This window comes from Sitophilus oryzae, unplaced genomic scaffold (assembly GCF_002938485.1).
Source record: "Sitophilus oryzae breed Bouriz unplaced genomic scaffold, Soryzae_2.0 scaffold_1393_pilon_pilon, whole genome shotgun sequence".
Classification (NCBI taxonomy): domain Eukaryota; kingdom Metazoa; phylum Arthropoda; class Insecta; order Coleoptera; family Curculionidae; genus Sitophilus; species Sitophilus oryzae.
In genome coordinates, this window is record NW_022146052.1 from 2,653,794 (window position 1) to 2,664,177 (window position 10,384).

Genomic DNA, 10,384 nt, shown 5'->3' on the forward strand with positions numbered 1-10,384 from the left:
TAAATTATGAAAAATAGTATGTGCCATACTGTTTATGTTTTGGCAAGTAAGTTGACTTGCTAGGTATTACTATTGAAAAGTAAAATAATTTGGAAATAGCATATTCGGTTAATCACTTTTTGTCTGGCAAAAATGACTTACTAGTATCTTGTTTAGTATTTTGGCGTTTCACTCAATAATCTTGGAACAGTAGCAGATAAATCTTTTCAAGACAAATCTAATGGTATAATTAATTCATTTTCCTAGCAAGTCGACTTACTAGGTTTTTGTATTGTACGGGAGTACGTAGATCAGCTCGATCATTGATCGCGACCTGACATTCGTCCGGTGAATCGAAGCTATTCGAGGGTTTAGCCCTTGTTGCTACGTTTCCTTTTCCCTCGCCAGACCATCCCCTTTTGATCGGTATCTTTTCAGATTTTGGTTTTTAGGGGTCTACTGACTTTGGAGATTCCACAATAGCGTCGGACCTCTGAAGACTTCTCACCGATTTGGAGGACTGCCTTTTCCCCGTCCTCAGGAATCACCTCCACTTTCTTTGACTGTCAACCAGGCGTCGTTTCTGCTTTGGGTAACATTCTCCTGTTGTTGCCGGTTTGGTTGAGGTGTTGTTCCACTCAGCTGCTCGAGTTCGGATCAAGATCGATGATGATGCAGTATGAACTCCATTACCCAGCAAGCCACCTCTCCAACCCACTGGGCACCATTGCTGCCGTTAGCCTACTGAGACGCGTCTATGTGCAATGACGCCATTCAGCGTTTCCCATTCCACGCGAACGAGGACGCCAGCAGTTGGAATTTGTGGAATGAATGAAACAGTTCTGCTGTTGGATAAAATTTTGTATGGCACTCGCGTGATAATAATATATATGTAAGTCACTTATGAAAATTAATAAAAAACAATATGAAATTTATTAAATAATGTCTATAACACTTTTTAGGAACTGGTTCATTTCTAAAAAATCTGGATATTTCACCCCTAAATCAGAACTTGAAAAATATTTTTATCATAAAATACCTATGGCCAAGGAAAATTACAGTGTCTAACTAAAAATACTGTATTTATGTATATCTCATCTTTAACTGGCAAAATATCCAAACCCCCCCCTCCCCTTACAGCGAATTTATTATTTTATACTTACAACTCTTCAACATAGTGGTAGCAATTATATTCGAAATGTTTTCCCTAATTTGGAAGTCTTTAAAATCTTTATGAGATAGATCATAAAGAGACGAAAATTCCCGTACATGATTTATTAGTAATTCGTCATCTGCAGAAACTAAATTTTTGTGATATTTTCTCGAATATACGTATGAAGCGCGACTCACAGAGGAGTGTTTAACTCAAATACCTGGCTAAATTTTTTCAACATGGTTTAAAAATATTTATAGGTCATATTTACTATATATTTTATTATAATAAATAAATAATAGTATAATAATAGCCTTTGAAATAACAAAAATATAGTTTTTATTTGAAAAAAAAATGGTAAAAATTTGGATGGTACGGGTCTTAACGTTATTATTTTAATAAATAGAATATTGCATAGATTAAAAAAGTAAATTGCTTAAAAAAAAGTTGAATAACAACAATTATGAACATCTATAATTATTACGACCACAATAATAAAAAATAATAAAATCATTATCTTCATTATTGTTTAAATTGAGATTGTTTAGATCCATCCCCCATTTTCTGAGAAGCTCCAAGTTTACAATGTCCTCTTCTGTTACAAATTCTCTTCTGTTACAAATTTTTATATTTACATAGCCGTATTGAAGTATGGTCGAAACTAGGGTAGATCTTGCAACACAAGTTCAGAAAGAGTTTAGCATAGAACGCGTCGGATACGATTTGAATCCCTCACTTGATAAATATACGCATAATGTTAATATGGTGTTATTAAACTTAACTAATTTCAGAAAGCTTCCAATTTTTGTTCAGATATTTGGACGTCTTTTACCTAAATGTCAAATAAAATAAAACATATGATTTGAAACTGTCATCCAATCGAAGTGCTCACAGCTCGAGGAAGCGCAGAAAACTCCCTACAACACAAGTATAGACTTATGTGGAATGCATTGAAATTCTATAGCCATCCTTCAATATAGGGACAGGAGGGTACCGCTTCCCCTGGTATATTTATTTAAACGTATTTGAGAAAATCGATTGCATTTAAATACATTAAACATGGCATTCAAGGTTGGCCGCCACGGCGATACGTGGACACTATGAATGTCAATCCCGGAAGGTTTTCAAAATCCCTGGATTTTCGAGACTTTGCCGCGTCCTTTTTCCAATTAGAAGTTCAATAAAACACAAGTTTTCTTAATCGGGATGAGTTACATAGAGGCCACTAGTTTTTAATTTTAACAGCCGGGTGGTCGGGATTCAAAGATCTTAATAAAAGGGCGCCACGAGATTATACTCTATGAACTCTACATAAAAGATGTAACTATTAAGTAGAGTTCAACACTAACCTCGAACTGTTGAGTGCAACTACCATGAACTTCAAATATGCTATAACTATTGGAACTTAAGTGACTCTAACTTAACTATGATACTAGACTGTAAATAATACTACAAAAAATATTTAAGCAATTTATTAAAATATTAAAAAGTTAATATATAAAGAAAAGAAACGAATGAAATGTAAAATGAAATATGTTAAGAAAAGCAAATTGAATAGTAAGAAAAAAAAATAGAATTTAAATCAAATGAAATAACTGAAACTAGACCTATGACGTCAAACCCCCTTATCTAACTTAATAGTAATTACAATCAAGGTTACAAAATTCGGCTATTTAATCCCTTGATGGAAATTTGGTCGGTGGTCCATGTAAATCCCACAAATACAACCACGTCTCTGACTAGATGTGTTCCGGAAAGCTTTATCCTTTCTAGAGGGTCCTGCTTCTCACCAACAGGGAAATTGCTTCACGAAACGGCAGCCACGACGACATTCGGACGGTAGATACACAAGAAGTCGCACAATTATTGGACTTCCTTTACAAAACCAGATTTCAACCGGAAATCTCCCTCCAGGATATAGATAGAGAACTATATATCTCGACTAGTCCAATTCACAAAAAGGCGTAAATAAAAAACGATGTTCTATCACTCTATCAATGAACGAACTTAACTCAGAAATTCCAACAATTAAATGAACGAATTGTACACTGCGATCTACACCAAAATTAACGATTTAACTACGAAATTTTATCTGATAATTATAAAATTTCAATAACCAAAACAAAGGATAAATAAATCCAAAAACATCTGATTTGATCTGACAGTGACAAGTGACGGACAAAAATCATACTGCTGGTGGCGGCATCCAGTGACAATGTTGTGTAGCTGTATATCGCGGTGTATATTCGGTTACATAATCGTAAAATACTAAATAAAATAATATTTAACGATAAAATTATAGTAAACAAGATGCAAAAATAATAGTTATTTGCGATAATTCATGAGCTATGAGCTAGCACACAGAGGTCGTAGCGAGGAAATTTGAGTGTTACAACTTGAACGACAAATCCCGGAATCCCGGGATTAAATCCCTGATTTAAAATTATCAATTAAGTACCTAATATCATAAAAAAAATCTAATATTAATATAACAAAACACGAAAATTAAAAAAAACACTTTAAAAAAATCATATGAACACCAAACAAATTTTAGCAAACAAATTATAGCCACAAATTTTTAAAAAAATAGCGCAAAAATATTAATGCGTCCCCCAGTCTTGAACGTATCTTATTACACAAGATCCCTGGCGAAGGAAAACATCTTTCAGATTCCACGCTGGTGGCCTGAATGGTTGATACAAATTCAAAAGCTTTCTGGAGATTACGTCTCCGACTACCACCATTTGAAAATAATTCAATTTCTTGGGTAATAATGTCGGACAATAGCGTCTTATTACTTCTTTTGGTTTTTATCGGCTTTGAAGATTGTTGTAATGCTTTCTGCAGTTTAACCTTTAAAGGTTCATTATCTTCTCTTCTCAGAAGTTCGGCAATGAGAAGCTCATCCTCTTCGATGTCGTTGCTGGTTCCTCTTCTAGAAGTATCTGATGAATTGTCGGGCTCTAGTCTGATTAAAAGTTTTTCTATCTCTGATTTAATTAGGGAAATATTTGATGTTTTGAAACAATCATCTGGTTCAGAGTTTATAAAGTCGGGATTTGTAAGGTAGCTGAGAATGTCAGAATAAATAGTTCTACGTTGCTTGATCCGTTTTCTTAATGAGTCCTGCAGATCTGTGCTGAGTTGTGTTTTAATTTTGGATAGCTCTTCCAACATAAATTTTAATGCAGAATCTGCTTTACATAAATTAATGTCGCAGCGACATAATGCTTCGACTGTTAAGTTTATTGGCTGGAGAACTTTTACAATGTCTCTGATAGTTTGCCATTCTGAATCCAAAAGTAGTGAAATGTTTAAGTCAATCAGGGTCTTTTTCAGGCCAATCAGGAAAGACATAAAAGAAAAATTTACATTTTTACTTCAGAATTAAAATTAAAATTAATATCTTGTATTACCTACCTTTGTCTTTATCTGCCTCTGAGCCTTTAGGGTCCATTTTCACAACAACAAACAACCCCTAACTTCAGTTGCTTAGAAAACTATGTATATAATTATTGTAAAATGTATCGAAAATTAAAACGTACAACGTAGCAAAAGCACACTGAAGATGACAAAATTACGCCACATTAGGTAGTTCCCCGAAACTCGAGGCCCGTTTATCGATCGGTTGAATAACCTTGCTCTGTTTTCAGGTCGCTCCGTTGTCGGATTTTACGTAAATTACTTTAGTTCCGAAATTAAGCAATTTACTCTATGGCATGAAAAATCGGAATTTATATAATCAAATCTCGGGATTTTTCGAGGCAAATTTTCTTCCGAGATCCCGGGATTGACATCGCTAGTGGACACCGGACGTGGCTAGGAAATCACACCAGCGTCCGACGGCCGGCAATCGGATCTCGCACTTAATGAGTCCTTAGAGAAATTTACTTAATCTTTCTCTTCAAATAGATATTGCATTTGCGTTTTTGCTGTTTTAATTATGCTAATTACTTCATATTTTACAATAATTTTAAAAATCACATTTTAAGTTATTTTGGCCATTCTCACAAAGTGTTTTTTGAGAAAAATTAAATTTGGGAAGAAACAAAGTTAAAATATTTCTATTTTGTTTTTCATACATAATATTATGGTGGTTTTGGCTTTTTCATGTTAATTTGTGTTAATTTTGATTCCATTCTATAAGTTTTTGAACCTTGTTTCTAAATATTCTAAGTTTGATTTTCTTGGGATTTAGCTTAAAGAAAAACGCTGATTAGGTTTTCATTTGGTTTAAGTATCTTTATTTGGTTTTAAAAAACAAACATTTCGGCTAACATTATAAAATAGATAAACCAAATAAACAACTAATCAGCATTTTCCTGATTCTAAATCCCAAGAAAATGAAAAATGAAATATATTTTGAGATATTTACAAATCAACTGAACGTTTTTGATGATTTTTTGGACGTGTTAGTTTTGATTCCATTCTATAAGTTTTTGAACCTTGTTTCTAAATGTTTTAAATTTGATTTTCTAGGGATTTAGGTTAAGGAAAAACGCTGATTAGGTTTTAACTTGGTTTAAGTATCTTTATTTGGTTTTAATAAACAAACGTTTCGGTTAACATTGTAAAATAGATATGCTTAAACCAAATAAACAACTAATCAGCATTTTTCCTGAATCTAAATCCCAAGAAAATCAAAAATTAGATATTTTGAGATATTTACAAATCAACTGGACGTTTTTGATGATTTTTTGGACGTGTTAGTTTTGATTACATTCTACAAGTTCTTGAACCTTGTTTCTAAATATTCTAAGTTTGATTTTCTTGTGATTTAGGTTAAGGAAAAACGCTGATTATGTTTTCATTTGGTCTAAGTATCTTTATTTGGTTTTAAAAAAACAAACGTTTCGGCTAACATTATAAAATAGATATAATTAAACCAAATAAACAACTAATTAGCATTTTTCCTGAATCTAAATCCCGATAAAATCAAAAATTAAATATATTTTGATATATTTACATATCAACTGGATGTTTTTCATGGTTTTTAATAATATATTTTATTTTCTATTATTAAATATAAATCTATTAAAAATAAATATTTCGGGACTAAATGAAACAATAGAAATGGAATGACGATGTTATAAAAAATATTGTTATATATTTATAATATATTAATAATCTTCACAAACAAAATAGTATGATGTAGTTTCGCATGTATTAGCATACCATTGTCCGGAATATGTACCGCTTAAAGCATTCTTTTTAAAACATGTACTATATGTAGTTGAGTTAGAAAAAGCGGGTTCGCCACTTTGCCAGTTGGTATAACTTAACTCTAATCCTGATTCTATCCATATCCATTTAGCGGCCAATTCATTGATCACCTGGTAAACACCACCTAACCATATACCTAAAAATAAGAATGTAAGTATCCTTCATCACTTTGCACTTTTACATGAATTACTCTCAGAAGTTTGTCCGGATTGTGTTAAAAATGATTCTAAATTTGCAGTGTCTTGTGCTGTTTTCTCTGTAGCAAGAGTCCATCCATACAATTTACAGGTAAACAGAGCTTGTGGAAACGTTGCCTAAAGGAATATTTAGAATTAGTTCGATTTTAGTGATTGTAATAATTTGTTACTTACTTCTATAGTCGATAAGTGATATTTAGTTGAATTCTTAAAGTCTGTTATTTTAATTGTTGCAGCCAATGGCACAAATATTAATAACCAGATTAAATATTTCTGCATTTTTATTCAATGTTTTTTAGGTAGTTTACAGACAAAGTACTCTGAACATACTAGCATTTGTTCAAACAATTTTGTATATATATTGTTTTAGGAATAATGATATCAGATAAATAAATTGGATAACACTTATAAAATTAAAAATTATTAAATACTATTATACAGTGATTCATGTTTTTAAAGTGCCCTTCTATATTGTTATTGTTTTTTTTGATTTTGGTATTGACATTATTGTTATCGTATAACAGAAATATAGGCCCCAAGTGACGTTGGATATCACTTAAAAAAAGATTAAGATTTGCTAAAAATTAATGTTAATATTTAATATACTGGATAGACACATAGTTTTTTCAAAGAATTATTGTTATTAAATGGATTTGCATCAGAATGATTCACACTGGATTTGTTTTCATTTAAATATTGACCACCGTATGGTCGAAAAAAAGGCGGCGTCCAGTTGGCTTGGAAATGACGATTCATGACATTCCCTATACAGGTTACCGGTTGTAGAGACACCACAGACGCTCAGGTTATTTAACAAAAGCGAACTGTGCAGGTCAGTTTGTGCAGTTTAACCTGTACTACAGCCTGTCACGCACACATGCATTTTTTAGTACAGTTTTATCTACAATGAACAGACTGACGCACTCATTTAGCACATTTTTTTAAGTTAAAATGGCCTCCTGAGACAGTTTTGTCTTACATTTTGCTCGCCATGTGCAATAAAGAAAAAACAGAAAAAAAAATGTTAATAGAGGTAAATGGACCAAATGTTATTATTAATAAAAGTTGAAAAAGAGGGATCCCTTAATTACCTAAGACTGGACGAGGAAATTTACTTAAACCGGAAATTATTGAAATTTACAGTCCTTTGATACATGATGCACATCATGTATCAAAACACTCTCTACAGTTTTTGACCGACGTCTTGACTTGCAATGGATGAGGTAAGTGTCACTTAAAGTTGCCAAACTAATTAGTTTTGAGGCATATATTCGTGGGTGCTCCACACCCATGGTTTTCCGTTCTTGGTTGCTGGAGCACTCGAGCACCCACGCAGTCAGCTCCCCTGCACATGATATCAGGCAAGCTTATTTTGGTCTTCGCTTTTAAGATAAACATTATGAGTCGTTCACGTTAGTGATGCCTTTGTTTTCAAACATTAATTTATTGGCTTTTTTACTGTTTTTGCTGTTTTGATTATGCTAATTACTACACATATTACAAAAAAATTAATTTAGAAAATAATATTTTAAGTTATTTTGGCCCTTTTCACAAAGTGGTTTTTGAGAAAAATTAAGTATGAGAAGAACCAAAGTCAAAATACCATAATGTTATGGTAGTTTTGACTTTTTCATGTTAATTTTGATTCTATTCACATATTAAATATATTTTAATATGTATTTTTGGACAAGGAGGTAAAATGCAATTTACGCACAAAGTGTCTCTCTTAATAAATATCGACTAAAACATGTAAAATCGCTTATTTCTGGGGCTTACTCAACCAGGTCTAACAACGCAAATTCACCTCAAATACCCATTGAGTTGGTCATTGGCAAGACTCTCGTTGTACATGTAAATAACAAAATAAACATTTACTGATCTGGATAAAATTGATAGTTAAGTAGTAAAACTCACCTGGGGGTACTCCGCCCCCTAGCCACTGATATTCTATTCAATATATCCCATTCCATATCATCCATCTAATTCAAATATTATTCGGATCTATTGGTTAATATCTTAACTTCTTCTTTATATTTAATTCTTTTCTTCTTTCTTCTTCTTTATCTTTATCTTCAATAACTAGCTAGTGCCACCTGAAATAAGTATAGGGGCTTCCCCCGGATGCAAATCTGCTGCTACACAGATTCGTATCCCAATTGATGAGGCTAATTGGGGTACCTCACTCCCCAACGTCCCAGCGTGTCAATCGAGAAGCAAAGGAGACCTCAAACTCTCAAGACCATCTTCGAAGGAACGACGTCACAAGAGGTTTTCTACTTCCATAGTCAAAAGACCCTCTGCTTCCATAGTCAAACGACTCGCTACTTCCAAATGTCAGCTCTCTGACAAAACACAACACTACAGCCGGCCGGCCCGTCTACTACTGACTCGCCGGTAAGCTAAGCCTCCTCTTATATCACAATTTTACCTGATCACAAATATTTACATCGCTTGCCAATGAGTCATACTATTTTCTCTAATCGACTTTCAAATAGAGTATTTTAGCATTACTAGATAAATAAATAGAGAGTTTCCGAAGGAATGCATATTCTTTATTAGTGGAGTGAATAATAAAAGCATCATTATAACGAACTTATTTTTCAAGTTTTACAAACACCAACCCTTGTTACGTCTTGGACTCTAGTTCGGGATCGTTTAACACATTACTTCGACACTAAGTCCGTTTTTTATTACCCGCGGGATCGCTTTTGTTTATAGAGTATCAACTGTTGTCTAGGTCGCTTTTTTCTTCCCTCAGTATTTTTTCCACATACCTTGATATGCGATTCCAGTTTTCTTGGCTGTGATGTATTTTTTGCACGATGTTATGAAGGGATAGTTGTTTTTCCATGCATTCCTGCAACCAGTGCTTTCTCTGCGATAACTAGCACTGCAGGTTTGGAAATTGTACAGTAAGATGAATACTCTGAGTGCTGCCTGTCTATGCACTTGGGCCAAACGTTTTCTGTACTTTTTCTTTGAGGGAGTTACTGCCCAAATCTCAGCACCATATGGAAGGGCCAGTTGGATAGTCGACCATCAATAATCGCCGTTTACTTGACTTGGATCCACTGTGTCCATCACAGTGCTGTGACACCTTTAAGGGCCTGGTCTGCGGTCATTTTTACCTGTTCCCAGAAGGTCAATTTACTGTCTATGCTGATGCCAAGCTATTTTACTGCTGGCTTTGATGTAACTATCTCTTCCCCTGCTTGGAATGGGAGCACTGTGATTATTCTGAATTTTGTAAGAAACACAGTTCCCGTTGTCATAAAAGCCAGGATAGTCCATCACCACGATAGTAATTATCTAGTTATTAATACTAAGCATCAGACTGCTTAATTTGATTTGGGTCTCTATATCTCTGATATAGACGACGGCGACGTCACCAGCGTATCTAACTAATACTGTTTCTTCCAGCATATTTTATATTTTTTTTTATTTTAATATATTTAGAAATCATCTGGACGTTTTTGATAGTTTTTAATATATTTGATTTTCTATTATTAAATATAAATCTACTTAAAATAACTATTATTAGTATACCGGGTGCGTCTCTAAAGTGGCTCACCCCTATAACTTCTTTATTTTTTCAGATAAAAAAACTAGACTTGGTACGTTAGTATACGACATAAATTAGGATTGATTGACGTATTCAATTCTTTTCGGTGATTTCCTGTTTCACCGGAAATGAAAAGGGCTCCCTCGGTATTTTTTTACTTTATTCCATAGAAAATGACACTCATAGAATGACGACGTATGAATAGAACGACACTCATGAATTGAAGGACATATCATATGTCAACTTTTGACATATTCAATTATAAAAAAG

General features: G+C 33.4%; 1 protein-coding gene across 1 annotated transcript; it reads right to left on the minus strand.

Moving 5' to 3' along the window:
• Positions 1-6,206: 6,206 nt before the first annotated feature.
• LOC115875645 (perlucin-like) lies at positions 6,207-6,894 on the minus strand. The gene is made up of 3 exons (XM_030891156.1): positions 6,727-6,894; positions 6,546-6,669; positions 6,207-6,491 (listed from the first exon to the last, which is right to left on the minus strand). Exons 1-3 carry the CDS (start codon positions 6,829-6,831, stop codon positions 6,253-6,255), a joined length of 468 nt encoding a protein of 155 aa, XP_030747016.1. The 5' UTR covers positions 6,832-6,894; the 3' UTR covers positions 6,207-6,252.
• Between the last annotated feature and the right edge of the window lie 3,490 nt (positions 6,895-10,384).

What these genes read in the sequence shown, in the direction of transcription:
- LOC115875645 (XM_030891156.1), bottom strand. Translation starts at nt 6,831, where the DNA reads ATGCAGAAATATTTAATCTGGTTATTAATATTTGTGCCATTGGCTGCA. An exon ending in ATCACTTATCGACTATAGAA is followed by an intron (nt 6,670 to 6,726) that starts GTAAGTAACAAA and finishes ATATTCCTTTAG; the next exon opens with GCAACGTTTCCACAAGCTCT. An exon ending in ATCCGGACAAACTTCTGAGA is followed by an intron (nt 6,492 to 6,545) that starts GTAATTCATGTA and finishes TCTTATTTTTAG; the next exon opens with GTATATGGTTAGGTGGTGTT.